Source organism: Balaenoptera physalus, assembly GCF_965194825.1.
Source record: "Balaenoptera physalus genome assembly, chromosome: 15".
Classification (NCBI taxonomy): domain Eukaryota; kingdom Metazoa; phylum Chordata; class Mammalia; order Artiodactyla; family Balaenopteridae; genus Balaenoptera; species Balaenoptera physalus.
The window spans coordinates 13668214-13690205 of NC_138894.1; the positions used below are offsets into that span (position 1 = coordinate 13668214).

The window sequence follows — 21992 nt, forward strand, 5'->3', positions numbered from 1 at the left end:
TACCCGAACCACTCCTGTGTACAGCACCAGGTTTCCACTGCCTTCCAGGATCAGCATAGTGTCTATATTCTAAAAAAAAAAAAAAAAAAAAAAAAGGCAAAAATTTTATTTTCCAATCTGTGCAAATTATAAAGCACAATGATTTTCAACTTCTCAAGAAATGTGCCTGCATTTACCTCCACTGGAGCTGCATCCTTTGCCTGTATGTTGGTGACGGAGCCAAAGATGAGCTGGGTTTTATCATTACTCTCTTGAAACTTTACACATCTAAATATTCAAATTAAAAAAGAAATACACTATTGATATATGCAACAACCTCTACTGATCTCAAGGGTATTATACTAACTGTAAAAAGCCAATTTCAAAAGGTTACTTACTGTATGATTCCATTTATAAAACATTTTCAAATGACAAAATTATAGAGATGGAGAACAGATTAGTGGTTGCCAGGGATTGGGGACTGTGGTAGATGGGTGTGGTGTATGTGACTCTAAAGTGGGTAGCATGAGGGAGATCTGTGAGGTGATAAAGAAGTTCTCAACCTTGATTGGGATGTTTGCACAAATCTACACGTGATAAAATTTCATGGAATCATATACACACACAAATGAGTACACATAAAACTGATGAAGTCTGAATGAGCCCCGTTAATTGTACTGATGTCAATTTCTTTCTTTTAACAATGCACTATAGATATGTAAGATGTTACCTCTGGGGGAAAAAGTGCAGTCTACACAGGACCTCTACTACTTTACAACATCCTGTGATCTATAATAATTTCAAAATTAAAGGTCAATAAATTGGTAAATATATAAATACACATTTTACCTAAGAAGATAAATGAATGGCTAATAAGCACATGAGAAGATGCTCAACATCATAAGTCATTAGGGAAATGCAAATTAAAACCACTTCAGGGGCTTCTCTGGTGGCACAGAGGTTAAGAATCCGCCTGCCAATGCAGGGGATACAGGTTCGATCCCTGGTCCAGGAAGATCCCACATGCCATGAAGCAACTAAGCCTGTGCGCCACAACAGCTGAGTCTGCGCTCTAGAGCCCGCGTGCCGCAACTACTGAAGCCCACGTGCCTCGGGCCTGTGCTCTGCAACAAGAGAAGCCACCACAGTGAGAAGCCCGTGCACCGCAAGAAGAGTAGCTCCCCTGCTCACCGCAACTAGAGAAAGCCCACGCGCAGCAACGAACACCCAACGCACCCAAAAAGTAAATAAGTAAATAAAATTTTTAAAAAACACGTCACACCCACCAGAATGGCTACAATCAAAGAAAATGACAATAACAAATCTTGTCAAAAGGAACCAAGATGGCGGAGTAGAAGGACGTGCTCTCACTCCCTCTTGTGAGAATACCAGAATCACAACTAGCTGCTGGACAATCATCAACAGGAAGACACTGGAACTCACCAAAAAAGATACCCCACATCCAAAGACAAAGGAGAAGCCACAATGAGACAGTAGGAGGGGCGCAATCAGTAAAATCAAGTCCCGTAACTGCTGGGTGGGTGACTCACAGACTGGAGAACACTTATACCCCAGAAGTCCACCCACTGGAGTGAAGGTTCTGAGCCCCATGTCAGATTTCCCAACCTGGGCGTCCAGCAACGGGAGGAGGAATTCCTAGAGAATCAAACTTTGAAGCCTAGTGGGATTTGATTGCAGGACTTCGACAGGACTGGGGGAAACAGAGATTCCATTCTTGGAGGGCACACACAAAGTAGTGTGTGCATCGGGACCCAGGGGAAGGAGCAGTGACCCCAGGGGAGACTGAACCAGACCTACCAGCTAGTGTTGGAGGGTCTCCTGCAGAGGCGGGGGATAGCTGGGGCTCACCATGGGGACAAGGACACTGGCAGCAGAAGTTCTGGGAAGTACTCCTTGGCGTAAGCCCTCCCAGAGTCTGTCATTAGCCCCACCAAAGAGCCCGGGTAGGCTCCAGTGTTGGGTTGCCTCAGGCAAAACAACCAACAGGGAGGGAACCCAGCTCCACCCATCAGCAGTCAAGTGGATTAAAGCTTTACTGAGCTCTGCCCACCAGAGCAACAGTCAGCTCTAACCACCACCAGTCATTCCCATCAGGAAACTTACACAAGCCTCTTAGACAGCCTCATCCACCAGAGGGCAGACAGCAGAAGCAAGAAGAACTACAATCCTGCAGCCTGTGGAACAAAAACCACATTCACAGAAAGACAGACAAGATGAAAAGGCAGAGGGCTATGTACCAGATGAAGGAACAAGATAAAACCCCAGAAAAACAACTAAATGAAGTGGAGATAGGCAACCTTCCAGAAAAAGAATTCAGAATAATGATAGTGAAGATGATCCAGGACCTTGGAAAAAGAATGGAGGCAAAGATCGAGAAGATGCAAGAAATGATTAACAAAGACCCAGAAGAATTAAAGAACAAACAAACAGAGATGAACAATACAATAACTGAAATGAAAACTACACTAGAAGGAATCAATAGCAGAATAACTGAGGCAGAAGAATGGATAAGTGACCTGGAAGACAGAATGGTGGAATTCACTGCTGCGGAACAAAATAAAAAAGAATGAAAAGAAATGATGAAAGCCATAGAGACCTCTGGGACAACACTAAACACAACAACATTCGCATTATAGGGGTCCCAGAAGGAGAAGACAGAGAGAAAGAACCAGAGAAAATATTTGAAGAGATTACAGTCGAAAACTTCCCAAACATGGGAAAGGAAATAGCCACCCAAGTCCAGGAGGCGCAGCGAGTCCCATACAGGATAAACCCAAGAAGAAACACACCAACACACATAGTAATCAAACTGGCAAAAATTAAAGACAAAGAAAAATTATTGAAAGCAGCAAGGGAAAAACGACAAATAACACACAAGGGAATTCCCATAAGGTTAACAGCTGATTTCTCAGCAGAAACTCTACAAGCCAGAAGGGAGTGGCATGATATACTAAAAGTGATGAAAGGGAAGAATCTACAACCAAGATTACTCTACCCAGCAAGGATCTCATTCAGATTCGACGGAGAAATCAAAAGCTTTACAGACAAGTAAAAGCTAAGAGAATTCAGCACCACCAAACCAGCTCTACAACAAATGCTAAAGGAACTTCTCTAGGCAGGAAACACAAGACAAGAAAAGGACCTACAAAAACAAACCCAAAACAATTAAGAAAATGGTAATATGAACATACATATCGATAATTACCTTAAACGTGAAAGGATTAAATGCTCCAACCAAAAGACACAGGCTTGTAGAATGGATACAAAAACAAGACCCATATATATGCTGTCTACAAGAGACCCACTTCAGACCTAGGGACACATACAGACTGAAAGTGAGGGGATGGAAAAAGATATTCCATACAAATGGAAATCAAAATAAAGCTGGAGTAGCAATACTCATATCAGATAAAACAGACTTTAAAATAAAGAATGTTACAAGGGACAAGGAAGGACAGTAGATAATGATCAAGGGATCAATCCAAGAAGAAAATATAACAATTATAAATATATATGCACCCAACATAGGAGCACCTTGATACATAAGGCAACTGCTAACAGCTATAAAAGAGGAAATCGACAGTAACACAATAATAGTAGGGGACTTTAACACCTCACTTACAGCAATGGACAGATCATCCAAAATGAAAATAAATAAGGAAACAGAAGCTTTAAATGACACAATAGATTTAATTGATATTTATAGGACATTCCATCAAAAACAGCAGATTACACTTTCTTCTCAAGTGCGCACGGAACATTCTCCAGGATAGATCACATCTTGGGTCACAAATCAAGCCTCAGTAAATTTAAGAAAACTGAAATCATATCAAGCATCTTTTCTGACCACAACGCTATGAGATTAGAAATGAATTACAGGGAAAAAAAAACGTAAAAAACACAAACACATGGAGGCTAAACAATACGTTACTAAATAACCAAGAGATCACTGAAGAAATCAAAGAGGAAATCAAAAAATAACTAGAGACAAATGACAATGAAAACACGACGATCCAAAACCTATGGGATGCAGCAAAAGCAGTTCTAAGAGGGAAGTTTATTAGCTATACAAGCCTACCTCAAGAAACAAGAAAAATCTCAAATAAACAATCTAAACTTACACCTAAAGAAACTAGAGAAAGAAGAACAAACAAAACCCAAAGTTAGCAGAAGGAAAGAAATCATAAAGATCAGAGGAGAAATAAATGAAATAGAAACAAAGAAAACAATAGCAAAGACCAATAAAACTAAAAGCTGGATCTTTGAGAAGATAAACAAAATTGAAAATCCATAAGCCAGACTCATCAAGAAAAAGAGGGAGAGGACTCAAATCAATAAAATTAGAAATGAAAAAGGAGAAGTTACAACAGACACCGCAGAAACACAAAGCATCCTAAGAGACTACTACAAGCAACTCTGTGCCAATAAAATGGACAACCTGGAAGAAATGGACAAATTCTTAGAAAGGTATAACCTTCCAAGACTGAACCAGAAAGAAATAGAACATATGAACAGGCCAATCACAAGTAATGAAATTGAAACTGTGATTAAAAATCTTCCAACAAACAAAAGTCCAGGACCAGATGGCTTCACAGGTGATTCTATCAAACACTTAGAGAAGAGCTAACACACATCCTTCTCAAAATCTTCCAAAGAATTGCAGAGCAAGGAACACTCCCAAACTCATTCTATGAGGCCACAATCACCGATACCAAAACAAGACAAAGATACTACAAAAAAAGAAAATTACAGACCAATATCACTGATGAATATAGATGCAAAAATCCTCAACAAAATACTAGCAAACAGAATCCAACAACACATTAAAAGGATCATACACCATGATCAAGTGGGATTTATCCCAGTGATGCAAGGATTCTTCAATATACGCAAATCAATCAATGTGATACACCATATTAACAAATTGAAGAATAAAAACCATATGATCATCTCAATAGATGCAGAAAAAGCTTTTGACAAAATTCAACACCCATTTATGATAAAAACTCTCCGGAAAGTGGGCACAGAGGGAACCTACCTCAACATAATAAAGGCCATATACGACAAACCCACAGCTAACATCATTCTCAATGGTGAAAAACTGAAAGCATTTCCTCTAAGATCAGGAACGAGACAAGGATGTCCACTCTCACCACTATTATTCAACATAGTTTTGGAAGTCCTAGCCACGGCAATCAGAGAAGAAAAAGAAATAAAAGGAATCCAAATTGGAAAAGAAGAAGTAAAACTGTCACTGTTTGCAGATGACATGACACTATACATAGAGAATCCTAAAAATGCCACCAGAAAACTACTAGAGCTAATCAATGAATTTGGTAAAGTTGCAGGATACAAAATTAATGCACAGAAATCTCTCGCATTCCTATACACTAATGATGAAAAATCTGAAAGAGAAAGTAAGGAAACACTCCCATTTACCACTGCAACAAAAACAATAAAATATCTAGGGAGACAAAAGACCTGTATGCAGAAAACTATAAGACACTGATCAAAGAAATTAAAGATGATACCAACAGATGGAGAGATATACCATGTTCTTGGATGGGAAGAAACAATAGTGTGAAAATGACTATACTACCTAAAGCAATCTACAGATTCAATGCAATCCCTATCAAATTACCAATGGCATTTTTTATGGAACTAGAAAAAAAAATCTTAAAATTTGTATGGAGACACAAAAGACCCCAAATAGCCAAAGCAGTCTTGAGGGAAAAAAACAGAGCAGGAGGAATCAGACTCCCTGACTTCAGACTATACTACAAAGCTACAGTAATCAAGACAATATGGTACTGGCACAAAAACAGAAATATAGATCATGGAACAGGATAGAAAGCCCAGAGATAAACTCACACACCTATGGTCAACTAATCTATGACAAAGGAGGCAAGGATATACAATGGAGAAAAGACAGTCTCTTCAATAAGTGGTGCTGGGAAAACTGGACAGCTACATGTAAAAGAATGAAATTAGAACACTCCCTAACACCATACACAAAAATAAACTCAAAATGGATTCGAGACCTAAATGTAAGACCGGACACTATAAAACTCTTAGAGGAAAACATAGGAAGAACACTCTGACATAAACCACAGCAAGATCTTTTTTGATCCACCTCCTAGAGTAATGGAAATAAAAACAAAAATAAACAAATAGGACCTAATGAAACTTCAAAGCTTTTGCACAGCAAAGGAAACCATAAACAAGACGAAAAGACAACCCTCAGAATGGGAGAAAATATCTGCAAACGAATCAACGGACAAAGGATTAATCTCCAAAATATATAAACAGCTCATGCAGCTCAATATCAAAAAAACAAACAACCCAATCCAAAAATGGGCAGAAGACCTAAATAGACATTTCTGCAAAGAAGACATACAGATGGCCAAGAAGCACGTGAAAAGCTGCTCAACATCACTAATTACTAGAGAAATGCAAATCAAAACCACACTGAGGTATCACGTCACACCAGTTAGAATGGGCATCATCAGAAAATCTACAAACAACAAATGCTGGAGAGGGTGTGGAGAAAAGGGAACCCTCTTGCACTGTTGGTGGGATTGTAAATTGATACAGCCACTATGGAGAACAGTATGGAGGTTCCTTAAAAAACTAAAAATAGAATTACCATATGATCCTGCAATCCCACTACTGGGCATATACCCAGAGAAAACTATAATTCAAAAAGACACATGCACCCCAATGTTCATTGCAGCACTATTTACAATAGCCAGGTCATGGAAGCAACCTAAATGCCCATCGACAGACGAATGAATAAAGAAGTCATGGTACATATATACAATGGAATATTACTTAGCCATAAAAAGTAACGAAATTGGGTCATTTGTTGAGACAGGGATGGATCTAGAGACTGTCATACAGAGTGAAGTAAGTCAGAAAGAGAAAAACAAATATCATATATTAACGCATGTATGTGGAACCTAGAAAAATGGTACAGATGAACCAGTTTGCAGGGCAGAAGTTGAGACACAGATGTAGAGAACAAACGTATGGACACCAAGGGGGGAAAGCCGCAGGGGGGTGGGGGTGGTGTTGTGATGAACTGGGTGAATGGGATTGACATGTATACACTGATGTGTATAAAATTGATGACTAATAATAACCTGCTGTATAAAAAAATAAATAAAATAAAATTCAAAAATTAAAAAAAAAAAATCTTGTCAAGGATGAAGAAATTGGAACAGTCAAACATTACTGGTGGGAATGTAAAATGGTACAGCTTATTTGGAAGACAAATTTAGCAATTTCTTTAAAAGTTTATAATGAATTTATCATTTGATCCACTCCTAGTTATCTACCTATCTATCTACATGAAATCATGTATGTCCACACAAAGGCTTTGGCTCCAATGTACATAGTGCCATAATTCACAACGGTCAAAAATGTGGAAACAAACCAAACAAACAAAATGTGGTATATTTATACAATACTACACAGCAAGAGGAATAAAATATTTATACATGTTACAACATGGTAGGCCCTAAGAATCATGCTAAGTGAAAGAAGGTGGACACAAAAAAACTATATACTGTATGATTCTATTTACATAACATATCCAGAAAAGGCAAATCTGCAGAGGCAGAAAGCCTATATACTGGTTGCCTGAGGTTGGGAATGGGAACAGAGACTGAATGCAAGTCAAGCACAAGAGATCTTTTTAAAGTGATAGAAATTTTTAAAGCTGGATCGTGGTGATGCTGCATAACTGTAAATTTACTAAAAATCATTAAACGATACACTTAAAACATGTTAATTTTGTGGTATGTAAATTATTTCAATAAAGCTACTTAAGCCAAAAAAAAAAAAAAAGAGAGAGAGAGAAAAAGGAAAAGAAAAAATAGTCCTAAGTTTATTTATACCAAATCAGTGAGATACATAAACGCACTTACCGTAACTGGAGCTGGGACTCTACTAAAAAGCACAAGAACTTTTGCCCACATAGGTCAGATGTAATAAAGACTTTTGAGGCCTGTGAATTTTTCTCCCTGTAATAGATTTATTAATAAACTGTTGGCACTCACTTAAAAATCTACCGCAGTAATTACTGAAAGTCTTTGAAAATATTCTACAGGAAATACTACTTGGGCCAAGCAATAACCTTGAAGACACAAAAGCACTTCTAAGGAGTGAACTTCATGATCTCTAAGATTCCTTTCAGCTCTCTGACTCTGAGTCCACTACACAGCTTTTCTGGGGAAAAATTACAATAAATGTAATCATTACCCACAGACTTTTTAATTCCACATTATGCACGCTGCCTACTGCTAAAGTAATGCAAACTTGAAGAGATCTTAGACCTCTTACAGGGTCTAAGGGGTCAGACATTTTATAACATGACCTCTCCAATCTATCCCCACTCTCTCTCAGATTAGGCTCCACTTCAGCCCTTTTTTTTTAACCCATACTCAAAAATTCTCTATTCTCAAAAATTTCTTTGTAACTCTATACAATAAGGATCTGCAATATATCCAACTTAGCAATACGGTATTTAAAGACAAATGATTTTTAAATACAGGGAATTTTTATTCTATATATAAAATTTTTATTTTATAAGGAATTTTTATTTTATATATATAAAAATAGAACATACTTCAACACTGTACTCACATCTTTCCTTTCCTCCAACTGCCTATCCCTGACCTGCCAGCCTAAGAACATGCGCTTGTCTTTCTACTCGGATGTGGATAGCTTAAGGCCGTAGAGCCAGCTGTATTTTCAGTGCTTTCCCTGCTCTGGGTATATAGTCTTTTCATAGCCTACTCTCTCATATTAAAATGAGTCTTTAAATACAAAGATGGACTAAATATTAGATTATATAAAGGACTTACTGTTAATTTGGCTGGATGTAAAAATGGTAGCATGGTTAGGTAAGGAAATGCTCTTACTTTTTAGAGAAACACACTTAGGTATTTAAGGGCAAAAATGAAGACTAATTGTCTCTAACATAGTTCAGGAAAAACAAAACTCTCCCTTGACCCTGAGACACCCTCAGCTAGTTTTGTATCCTCATTCCCATTCAAAGGCAAACTCCTTGGACAGTCTGTATATCTATGTTCACCTCCTCGGTCCCCATTTACTTTTTCCACCCCATTCCACTCCACCCTAGACCCCCACCCCCAGGTGCTCTGGCCAAGGTCACCAGTGACCTTGCCATCCAGGTATTGCCTCTCTGAGCTCAACTAAGAGTGCCACACTTCACCAGCACCTGGCAACATTGGCACCTTCTTCTCAAAAGACACTTTTCTTGTGTTCCATGACATGTCCTGCTGCTTCCCCCACCTGACCTCTCTTGCTCTGTCTCTCTGCAGCAGCTTTATCTCTTTTCACCCCCGCCAAATCTTAAGTTTCCAAGACTTTAGTCACTAGCCCTCTTCTGATTCTACACAGCCTGGTTTTAATTATTCGGAGGTCACAGACTCTGAGAATCTAATGAATGTTACCCTCTCCTAAAGAAAAGGCCTATACACCACGCATACCCATGATTACTATCTGTGATTCCAGAGGGTTACCAGAACCCCTGCAACTGCAAGCTCATCCACAGGCCCTCCAGGAACCCAACCTCTACACACTCCGTAAACTCCAATCCACCTGTCTTGCCTCAATCACCACTGATAAGTGACTGCTCTTCCCCTGAGTTTATGACCCACATATAAAGCACCTTCTTACAGCTCTCATCAAACAGAACAGCCCAAAGGGCCATCTCTCTCCACCTCCTCTTTTGCAGCCCTTTCCCCTCCTCCTGCACAAACAAATTGAGAGTATTTTTAATTCCCTGAACAAACCACACATTCACACTTCTGAACTTTTCTTCTGATCCCCTCTAACTACTGTGTACTGCCCCGCTTACCCACCCAGGAAATACCTAGTCATCTTTCCAAAGCCCTACCAGCAGATGAGCAGTGCCACCATCCTCCAGCTGTCTCTTTCTGAGGACAGGGACAGCAACTTATTTGCTGATAAACCACAGCCACTAGCACACACACTGGCATTGACCGAGTGAATGATTAAAGAGAACATAAAAGGAGGAAGGTCACATGGAACAGAGGTCTGAGTTGTGTTTCCCAGAAAAACACCTGATACTCAACTAACATAAAGACAAAACTTAAGAAAAATGCTATAAATTCCCAAGTTTCCTAATCTACAGAAATTAGTTGTCTCTCCCTAAAACATCAAACACCTCAAATCTGAGAGATTACTAAGTTAAGGAAGAAAGAGCAAATGACAAAAGAATATTTTTATGATCACCTTAATATCACTAACATCCTCTACTGAAACTGAGGTAGCCTTTAATACATATCTCTATGTATTTTAGAAATATTAATAACTGCTTATACTCAAAGGAAGCTTTACACAAAATACCAAGTATTTTCTAAAACTTTTAGTATCATTTTTCTTTGAATATAAAAATATATACTCCAAACCTTATATTAGTAATCGTTTCTGTCCATAAATGGTCCATACAAAGTTCAGGAACAATTGGCTCTGTTTCTGGTGCAAGAAAGGAGCCGTTAGAATTACTATTTGGAGAATGAGAAATACTGTGTCTCTTCGGAGATTGATTATGGCTTGAAAGGTTGAACCTTTGCACCCCTGAAAAAGAGTGCACTCCTAAGGCTGGAGAATGAGCACGACTGCAAAATAAAGAGAAGAGAGTGCACCACAATTAATAACGCAGGCTGATATAACACACTTTCTAATAAAGCTTTCCAAATTCTATGTACGGAGAGTATTCATAACATAAACCTAGTCAGAAATACAATTTTTTTAAAAAGGAGTAGCTACTTAAACGGTTTGTCAACATGCTTTATTATATTCTAAAGATTTAGAATTCCTATTAGAATTCTTTTTTTTAACTGAAAATCAGTTCATTTTCTGCCTCAGAAAATCAATTATTTATATCAATATCATTCAAAAAAGTTTAAACTATGTTCCTATACATTCAAACATATACACACCAACAAAACTATGTCCCTATTGCACCAGATAGATATTAACAAAAACAAAAGAAAAGCTAATGCAAATTAAGACAAAAGAAAACAGCACCAAAAAATTTCTGTAATTAATATTCACCAAACTGCTGCCACTTAGTGGTAAAAATGCGGCACTCTTACAACAAGCACCGGCAGCTTCTAAGTATGACTCAGAAAAAAGTGACCCAGGAGGCCCGGAAGTCTTAGTAAAAATAGCACAACTGGAATAGTGCTGTTTTCTCTAAAAGATACTCAGGAGCTGTCAACAGAAATTTTAAATCCTTCAAATCACAAGAGAAAGTTTTAAAAGAAGGTATCTTTGTCTTGGGATGTCTTGTTTAAAACAAGGAAATGCTTCCACACTTAATTCCCACCTGAGAGCTGCCATGTTGGAAATGGAAGGTGAGCGGGAGTGTAGGCTGGGCGAGGAGGTTGAGCGACTCTGGCTGTGGATGGAGGAGTAGTTCTGGAAGGGGGAAGCCACGGGGGAGTCTCCCTTGGAGAGGCTTCTGAGGTGTGCTGTGAGCGAGCTGCTGGTGGCCACGTTCTGTGGGGTGCCCCCCTGTTCAGAGAACTTTAAAACAACATTCTCTTCCTTAAGTCAAAATGAAAAGGGGGAGTGGGCAGAAAATAATTAGATTAAAAGGGCAATTTCCTTGTGAGAAGGCAGGGTAGTGGCCAGTTATTAAAGATATATCTTTTTACCTAAGGCACTCAACCTATTTCACAAGTGATTGTTCTAAAAATCCGCAAAGTTTTTAGTATTAACTATCCTTTTCTATTAAGAAGTGATCTGCCTTTACCCTTACCTCTGTTCTGACTCTCCGGAGAGCCCACACAGAATGCAAACCTTGAACGGTGTCATAGGTCATTACAACGGAGGGATCAGTGTTGAGAAAAACAATTTTCATTGCATGATCTACAACATATTGTACCCGTGATGAACCAAAAAGACCTTAAAGACAGAACAGAAATGGTCAGGTATAGAACAATGGACTTTTACAAGACTGTTGTTTATGAAGTGACTTCTTGCAATTCCTAAAGAGAAATCAAGGCAATTAAGGCACAAAAATCTATTAATATATTACGTAATTAACCCTCAATTTTTAATAAATTTACTTTGGGCATCAATTCCTTTAAAATATATTAAAGATGAGAACGTTACGAGTTTTGATTTCACACACATGCAACTAAATGTTGAAGATTTGTGCTGACTAAACCATTAAATTCATCAGCCACAGGTAAAAGGTCCATGACTCCTTTAATAACTGATTTATTCTTAAATTGCACTCAACCATTCAGCCAAGTTTGACTTCCTTACTAGTTCTTTTCTTCTCTAAGAAATCTGTTCTCTACTATAACTACTCAAACAGTGCTGAACAGTACACTACTGTTTCTGCTTTACTGGGTACACATGCAAAGTAAGTTTTTTCCTAGTGAGTCCAGCTTTTACATCTACAGTACCATAAACTGGTTTCTATATCCTTATTTGACTGTTTCCTAAATGCTTCCCTCTCAGTTAAAATATTGAAAATTTTTAAAAGAATTATTTTATAAAAGGAGTACTTTATAAAGAAAGAAATAAAAATCATTCATAATTTCACTCAAAATAACCTCTACTAATATATTTGGCAGCACTCCTCTGAGATTTTTTTTTTCCTATACAGACATTTCTTTTATGTTTTTACAAAATTAGGATGATATTGCAGTTAGTTTTGTACCTTACTTAACATTATGAATAAGCAATTCCTGAGGTCATTAAATATTATTCAGAAACATGATCAATAATGGCTGCATACCATTCAATCACACACTGACATGTTTTTTTAGGTTGTTTGTAGTTGTTAGCAGTATAATATAGAATTATCAATAAACTTTTTCTGTAAAAGGCCGAAGAGTAAATAGTTTAGGCTTTGCAGACATACTGACTCTGTAGCATAATTTTTTTTGTTTTCTACAACCTTTTAAGAAGGTAAAAACCACTCTTGGCTCTTAAGCCTTAGAAAAATAAACTGGATTTAGCCCCCAGGCTGTAGTTTGCCAAGCGCTGATATAGAAGATAAAAACCTCAGTGGTATTTCAGAATATATACTTGGGATAAAGTCCTTAAAGTAAAATTGGTCAAAGAATATAAATATTTTTTTTTAGCCTTCAAGTCCTCATTATTCATAATAGCCTATGTTTGGTCACATTTAAAATTTTAAAACAAGCATCTAGAAATACCTCTAGGAACTATTAAAAGTCTGAGTCCCAGCAAATTATGTTATTATGAGCAGGGAAAATGAAATATTAAAAATTTCCAAAGTAAAGGTCTAAGGCTCTACATTTCTTTTTTCCAAAAAAAGGAAACGATTTTAGTTTATCTGAGTGTTGTTCATTTACTTACTAATTACTAAGGAACGAAGTCCAGAGTCATCTACAGGTAAGTTAGAAAATATATCAGTATTTCTGGTTGATGTGTAGGCTCTATTTTTACTAAAAGAATAGCTGTTAAAACAGTTAATACCAAGGTATTCAATGAATTAATTAATATGAATTATTTTCATAATAAGAGTTATTTTTAAGTGCTTAAATTATATTATTTTTATAAAACAAATCTAATTTTCATAAGCTCCTTTATTTCCTCCCCAGCCCCAAACTCAAAAGAGAGCCTACATAAAAGAATTTATAAAAATACACTTACTTCCAGATTTACAAACAAGAGGTGTAATTTCATCTAGTGGATGCAGCATGCTGAACATAGTGGGTAAAGGTTCTCTAGTAAAGAACAAATAAACAATCACCAACACAAGATGACTCCATTTGTGCACAAATTTTGTACTTTCCTTGCAAAGAAATGTCTTCTGCAGATTACACTTGCAACTAGAAACCTACCATCTCAAAAAGTAACCCTCTAAAAACTTTTGACCTACTGTTTTTCACAGTATCTTCTATTTTATTCCTAGAAATCTCTCCTCTTACGCAGGGTAAATTTGCACACACACACACCAAACTCAGTGTAGCCCAGGGAGTATCTGTGAGCAGCAGTCAACACCTTACAGAACAAACAGAGTACTGGGCATAAGGCAGTCATTTTTTTTTTAAAACCTCTCTTAGTGGCAGTGTGTCTCCAACAGCTAGGAAAGAAATTTAGTCTTCTAGACCTATTTACAAAGGAGAGTATTTAAAAAAAAAAAAAAAAAAGAAGAAACACTTCAAGTAAATAAAATGGCTGCATTTTCTTAAGGAGTGACTGAAAAAAGAGGAAAAAAGAGACCTTCTATCTAAACACAGAGAGAGATTAAAATCTATAAGCAATTTTCTTAAAACTCAGTGTCTACTACTTGCACCACACTGTGACAGGTACTGTATGTTCCTGCCCTTCAACGAGCTCACAGCTGATTAGGGAGACAAAATAAACACACTATAATTTATTATGCACCTAAGACATATGAAGCCCTATGTCAGAGATTATATACATTAGCTTGTTAAATCACTGCATAAATCCTAAGAAATAAATGACAGTATTCTTCCTGTAACAGATAAGGAAACTAAAGCCAAAGCTAATGATTTGCCCAAAGTAACATGATGGAAAAAATGGCAGAGCTAAGAATTGAGTTTTGTTACCTTTAAGCCAAGTGTTTGCTCAATTTTACTACTTGGGGAAAAAAGCTGTAGATAATTAAGCGCCAAGTGAGAAGTAGAACTCATAAGGGTACAATGCTGAGATGAGAGAAAAAGGCATCTATCTGTGCTGACAGCATGGAAATTATCATCATCCCAAACTTTTGGGTAAACAATTTTACCTTAGAACCAACCAAAAAAGGCCCAAGGAATCATATTCTGACCTGCATACCTGGGTGGGCCTGGAGGAAGCTCATGTGAAGAGCTGCTTCGTTCGAACAACAAGCCATACTTCGTGGGCCAAACATTTGCAACCTATCGGGTAAAAGGGTGAGGAAAAAAACAGAAGTAAAAGAAACTATTCTTTATAACATGTTTTTACGAAACATTACAGAACATTAGATTTTCCTCTAATTTAATAAGGGTTTTGCAAAGTAACAATCATTAACTATAATTTTTTTTAAGTAATTCTAACAAGTAAATCTAAGACAAAATCAAATCTAAGGAAGAGAAGTTCGACCTGAAATTCCTGCCAGTAGCTAATATCAGTACCAAAATGACAATGTAATTAAAGTGTAACAACAGCATTAGGGCATGAAAAAGATAATGAGAAATAGGAGAAAGACTAATATTGCTCAAGTGCTTGAATAAAACCAAAATGATTTCTTATATGTCACTTAAACTGAAAAAAAACCTCTCAGAAAAGACTTCATAATTCACTTCACTAAATAATTTATTTTTAAGACAAAGGATGGAAATGGTAAGCCACTACAATTTTATTTCAGTAAAAATAACATTTTTGATTACAAGACATGAGAGTAGCAATACTTCTGAAACCAATTAATTCAAGAATATTCTCCAATAAAACACAAAAACATTGAAACACTCAAGTTTACCTGAAAAGGTAAAGAAGCTATGTAATCCTTTCCTTCTATGCTATGCATGTTAACACATGAGCTTTGCAATATACATATGCATTTTTCTACTTCATCACTACCTGAAAAGAGAGAGTACAACAAGATATATGCATTGTTTTCAAAAAAAAAAATCCCAATAATCATAAATTGCAATTCCCGGGACTTCCCTGGTGGCACAGTGGTTAAGAATCCGCCTGCCAATGCAGGGGACACGGGTTCAAACCCTGGTCCGGGAAGATCGCACAAGCCGCAGAGCAACTAAGCCTGTGCAGCACAACTACTGAGCCTACGCTCTAGAGCCCGAGAGCCATAACTACTGAGCCCGTGCACCACAACTACTGAAGCCCAAGTGCCTACAGCCCGTGCTCCGCAACAAGAGAAGCCACCGCAATGAGAAGCCCACGCACCGCAACGAAGAATAGCCCCTGCTCACCAAAACTAGAGAAAGCCCACATGCAACAAAGGAGACCCAACACAGCCAAAAATAAATAAATAAATAAATTTTAAAAAAATAAATAAATTGCAATTCCCAACAGCACAAATTCTTTAATGCAAAATATAAAAATGCTTGCGCTTATCCACCATTATTAGTGGCTTACTTATTTTGAATGAAAAAAAATGAGATAAACATTTGGAATCATCATAAGATCAAATAAAATTTCAAAAAGAAACTTACTGTAGTCCTTTTCAGACTTATCCTGTGATATAATGAAGTCACACCACAATGCCTAAAATCAAAACAAAATGCTTACCTAAGAAAATTACATCTAAATAATAACCTATTAACTAATGGTATCTAAATAATAGTGTCACCTACGTAACGGTCCCTCCTCATCAGCTCAACACATATACCATGGGAACGAAGAAAAATAAGATAAAATTAGACTGATTAATGATAACTATCTTAAGGAAAGATAAACTATGCTTGCAAATAAAAAGAAAAGGGAAAACAAAATCAAGAAACCTACTAGATAGAAGCTTTGCAGCAAAAGTGAATTCAAATAGTGGTTCAACCTGTATTAAACCCTATATCCTATACAAAGCTAAAGACTATCAGAAGAGTTGAAAATTGCCAAGCTATTTTATAATCTCCAGACTTACCTAATCTTATCATTCTTTGACTCGTCAGAAAGAATATTTAGAAAAACATTTCCTTTTCTTAAGGGCCCATCTTAAAAATACATATACAAACTAGGAAAAGCCGTTAAACTTCAACTGGTATGCTTGACAATCACTTATTGAAATTTTTAATGGCATTTTTATGTGTCTTTTTAATTGTGCTAAAATATACATAACATAAAATTTACCATTTTAACCATTTTTCAGTGGTATTAAATACATTCACAATGCTACATGAGGGGGAAATTATCATCAAGAAGAGCACTGGCTTCAACTCTCCTGGATGGAAACGCTTTCACACATGCTCTCAAATTTGGGAATAATTCAGTTTACCCTTCCTAATAAATTGTTAGAAGAATACAACACTCATCAGGAAATAGTTCATGGAAAAAAAAAAAATAAGCAGTGTCGAGGTACAATTTCAGTGTCTACAAATGGGGAACTTCACATGAGTAAAAAGCTTCTAAAACCTCCTGTCAGTAGCCTAACAATTAATGCAACCAACATGAATGTTTTCATTTCTCCCCCAACTTGATATTCTAAAAACTTTCAGTAAGAAAAGATGAAAACAGTACAGTGAACATCTGTCTCACCTGAATTTTGCCATACTTGTTTAAGGGTATTTGAGTACATATGGAATTGCAGGCGGCGGGGGCTATTTGAAAATTGCACACATCATGACACTTTACCCCTAAACACTTCATCGTGCATTTCCTAAAACTAAAGATGTACTCCTATATAACCACAAAACCGTCATCCCACCTGAGGAAAAATAATGTAATTTTCTTCTAGCACCTGATGTCCAGTCCATTTTAGAAAGTAATTCACAGGGTAATACCTTAGTGCCATGGTAATATCCTTTCACCCAAGAGTGTTAATATCCATTAACAATCCTTTTCTGAATCCATTATTACATTGGAGGTTACAAAGTGGTGATTTTTTAACTCTACCCTTCTTTCTATATTTATTAGCTGGCATTCGTCCATAAATAAGGGTGTTCCTTCATTAACTCGAGATGAACTGCACGTCTTCCTAGAAAGGCAGGGCAAATGCTTAATTCCTTCCCTTTAATTACCGATTTTCATAATAGAGTTAGGTGTAATAGCCAACTGCAATGATGACAAGTTAGTTTTTTTCTTTCTCTTTCTGATTATCACTAGGAACCAGATTTTTATTTATTGAATACTCTGCAATCAGTTATAATCATCATGTGTTACAGTATTCTTTGTACCCTCAATGTCTTAGAAATTTTTATCGAGAATAACAAATTGAATTACTCAAGAACAGTGTTTAAAGGCTATCATTAAATTGACAAAGGATGGTGTAAAAAAAGTGATGATACAGAAAACAAATGAAATTTTTTAAATGGACACCCAGCTGCTGGGACCATTACACAGTTTTTATTATTTCTGTGAAATTTTAGGACAAAAACTTTTTTAAGTGTTAAGTAGTCAATCAAACGCTAAAATTCAAATCAACTCACCTGTTGAACAGGACTGTCAACTGTAAACGCTTTATAAACAGCCAATGCCTGGCTTTTACTTCCTTTGCTCCAGATAACCATATTTCCAGCCACATAGAGTTCCTCATCGTAATCTACTTCTTCTCCAATTTCACTTACGCCTTTCCTTAACTGCCAGCTCTCCTTAAAAATTAACACATGCAGGACATATTCAAGCACTTTTTTCCAAAGTATGGAGCAGGATTTATTAATTAAATCAATAATAATTCAGAGACAAGTCTCCTACTCTCTCTTTGCCTGGGGAGAAAGACTCAATCTAAGCCCAATTCTTAGAAGCTTAGTGCCACTGATTAACAAAGTGGGGTGTGTGCATATGTGTATTATATACCTTACAGGATGTTTTATATTATACTACTATATTATTTGCCCAAAATATAAACAAACAAAAATTATACCATATCTATAGATCCAAAAATGAAACCAACATGCTAGGGAAACTAAAATGGTATATTAGGTGCATGGGGAAATGATGGAGAGGGGGCAGGAAGGTGCACGTGGCAATCACTGCTGGAGTTTACTCACAGGGTAGATTTCCCTGCTTCACAACTAAATATACATTCACCTTCCTTCCCTTGTCCCACTCATCAAAATAAATGGGAGAGAGAAAGGTTCAGATTTCTAACTACACAGACTTCCTCTCCCTGAGATTTTGGTATCCCAAATGGAATGAAAGTGGAATAAGGTGGGAAAGACTGATTTTCTGACACACGCTAACATCTCATTCTCCTATTTAAGAACTAGTACTTTATCTACTTATGTGGCATTTTTTTTGTCCTCAAGAAACATGTAAGTCTTTTTGCAGCAGGGACCATTTCTAACTCTACCATCTAATAATCAAACAACATGAAATCTGGTCCCCACATACTAAGGGAAGAGAAAGGGGTTTAGAATGGACCATAATCATAGTACTTATTATAAAACCATGAGTTATATGTCTAAATAAACGGTTATGACACCATAATACAATGAAGTCATTATTTTAGTCTTGACTGAAATTACGAAATCTTAACCACTACCCTAGAAGTAGCATTATACTCATTTCTCAGTTGCAGGTAGCCTTAAATTACAAGTAGATCACAACATTCTATGTTTCAAAAATACAATGGGAAACTTAACGGAACCTTCTGTTTCTCGTGGATCGTAACCTCCTGAAGGGATCCCACCAGGCCAGCAGCACCATCAGAAGACCATAACTCCGACGCTGGCTGCAGCTGGCGAAGCTGAAGGTTCAAAGCATTAGGGTGGTGCTTGCAGTGGTCTCGACCAAAAGGAACAAATTCCTGCAAATCCCCGGCTGCAATCATTGTTGCCCTTTCTTCATAGAAGTTCGACATGGGTTCCAAATATCAACATTATTTCTGTATGAATTCAAACACACTCTGGTCAGCTTCTAGAGTTAAAACCAGAATAAAATATCATAAACGTTTACAGAAGAGTCATTAATCCTTGGATGAGTGTCAATCCTATTACACTGTAGGTGTACAAGTAATTATAACATCAAAGGTCATTCCAGCTCTGACTCTCAGGTGATTACAGTTATCGCCACATTTTAGCTGGAGACTGACCAACAGACGGTTACCACTGAAGGAAACCACTGGGTTGAGACAAGCACTTACATCCCACAACACCTATCCTATGTTTCCTACTACTATATGCTAGTTTTTCCACACTTCACATATGAAGTACTTAGACAAGTTGTACTTTATAGTCCCATGACTGCCCGGCTTCTCAACATTTAAGGTCATTTCTGTTCAGCTGTTGGAAACTCATTTGAAAAGCACACCTCAAGGACCACTGGCATATTGGAATGAAACAAAAAAAAAAACCCACCAAAAAAAAACACATATTACTTCTAATTCATCACAAGTTGAACTACTCGTTTCAGCTGACCAATCCACAAAAGACCTAATAAACTGTCAAATGTCACCAGTAGTTTTGACACCCCAGTCCACCTAAACATATGACTACAATCAATTCCAATTTGGGGTCCAAACACAGGAAACCAAGGCATGAAGAACGCTGGCCATGGGACAGCCACACTTGCAGCACATTTATGAGTCCTAGCTCTTAATTAACACAACCTATTACAGTACAGCTTATCACTATAAAGATGTGGCTCAGCTGTGGGTGGAACCATGCCCCTTTACTTCCAAAACATTTCTACATACAGTAGTTGACAGCTAGTAAAATTCACTGTATAATGTGGCACATAAGGTGGATGCCAGTTCTCTCTCCAAGAAAACACCTACATTAAAAATGGATTTTGTGGCATCACATTTAAGCTACGATCCTCAAACACAGATCAAAACCAACATTTGACCACAGCACCATAGACAACTTTAAAGGGTTTGAAACGGCACTCACAATTAAAAGTTTAACTAAATTTGACTTATATTTCTCATCTGAGGTCTTTTTGGCATCAGTAGGGGTTTTTTTCCTGCAATATCTCAAAGCCCCTGTAGTTCCTGTGCAGCTCCTCTAGGGTCAAAGTTATTCTGCTATGAACTAAATGCTATTCCTGACATAACCATATGCCACAATCAAAACATTTTTATTTTCCTCCCGCTAAAATTCAGAATTGAGAAGATCTGAACTTGAGATAGAACTAAAACAGTACCTTATAAAACTTACAAGAAAAAAATAAAATTCAGCTGGTCTTCCTATATTCTAGTCAACAGGATAACCAACATTAAAAAACTTGCGAGTTCATCCGACTTCAGCTGTGCAATTTTGAAATGTTATTCTATTAAAACTTTGAGAGAAAATTACAAAAGTATTAATTATAGTTATTTTCACAGTACAATATCTTTTTGTACTAATTAAGGTGACACAACGCTTTTGCAATACCCCAAATTTTTAAGTGTTTTTACTTATTAGGGGACAACATAAAGAGCTACAGATTAAAGTATTGTATTAAACTGATATGCTATAAAACAAGATATCAGCATTGCTAACTAGGAACAAAAACTACCCCGCCAGAGGTAACCACACAGTTGCTTCAAGAGTAAATCCAAATGCACACAGAAGACACCCTGAGTTGAGACGCCGCAAAAAGGCAGAGCTTCCCCGGCCTCTTTAGGGTCAGGTGAAACAAACAAATCTAAGAGTCTGAGTCTCAGAACATCGTATCAGAGCGGCAAGGGGCTGATCTAGAAGCTGAGGCCCACACGGGACACCGCGCTTAGTTCAGGAAGGAAGCCGGCGCAGAGTGGAGCAGGAAGGTGCAGCCCGTAAAGCCCAGCCCGCCAGCTGGGGTCCCCTTGGCTCTGCGGCCCGCTCAGGGCCCGCCCCGGGCTCCCAGCCCTCCGGGTCACCGCGCGCGGGTCGGCCTCGGGGCGGGTGAGAGGGCTAGCGGACAGGCGATGAACCACCAGGCGCTGCGGGCCCGGGCCCATACCTGTGTGACTCGGGACGCGTCAGGCGCGGCGAGCCCCGGCTGCTCCCCGGAGGCGCGGGGGCCTAGGGGGCCCGAGGGTGGCGGCGGGGACGGTCACGGTGACTCCTCGGCCGCTGCAGCTTCTCATTCCCTCTCCCTCCCCTATTCCGGAGGAAGACTGGGCAGCAGCTGCGGACACGACTGCTAACAAGCAAGCGTGCGGGAGAACCACTCAGGCGAGATGTTCAAATGGACGCGTCCATGTTGACTTTCCCGTCCTGCCTCGCGCCGAGGCGGGGCTTCGCCGGGAGCGAGCGGCGTTCCCGCGGTCCTAGCGCCTCCGCAGTTGCACGAAGGAAGCGCGAGGAAGAATTTGCTGGGTATTTATTTATACCTTCAGCCTGTACTGGGATAGGATCTTCCTGGCGTCCAGATCATGTCAGTAC

The 21992-nt window shown here is 38.0% G+C and overlaps 1 protein-coding gene across 7 annotated transcripts in view; it reads right to left on the reverse strand.

The window, feature by feature from the left end:
* The window catches only part of ANAPC1 (anaphase promoting complex subunit 1), a 98047-nt gene extending 76229 nt beyond the window's left edge, over window positions 1–21818 (reverse strand). For 5 of the 7 annotated variants that reach the window (XM_082426754.1, XM_082426755.1, XM_082426756.1 and 2 more), the window contains exons 1-13: window positions 21568–21815; window positions 19292–19528; window positions 18132–18293; window positions 16206–16257; window positions 15509–15609; window positions 14845–14927; window positions 13693–13766; window positions 11819–11964; window positions 11384–11604; window positions 10461–10670; window positions 7929–8024; window positions 177–267; window positions 4–69 (exon numbers count right to left, since the gene is read on the reverse strand). In XM_082426754.1, the coding sequence (XP_082282880.1) occupies window positions 4–69; window positions 177–267; window positions 7929–8024; window positions 10461–10670; window positions 11384–11604; window positions 11819–11964; window positions 13693–13766; window positions 14845–14927; window positions 15509–15609; window positions 16206–16257; window positions 18132–18293; window positions 19292–19504 (1515 nt within the window). In that variant the 5' untranslated portion in view covers window positions 19505–19528; window positions 21568–21815. Of the gene's footprint in view, window positions 1–3; window positions 70–176; window positions 268–7928; window positions 8025–10460; window positions 10671–11383; window positions 11605–11818; window positions 11965–13692; window positions 13767–14844; window positions 14928–15508; window positions 15610–16205; window positions 16258–18131; window positions 18294–19291; window positions 19561–21567 lie in introns of all 7 variants that reach the window. The other 2 variants (XR_014254059.1, XM_082426753.1) reach the window with 2 other exon arrangements.
* Between the last annotated feature and the right edge of the window lie 174 nt (window positions 21819–21992).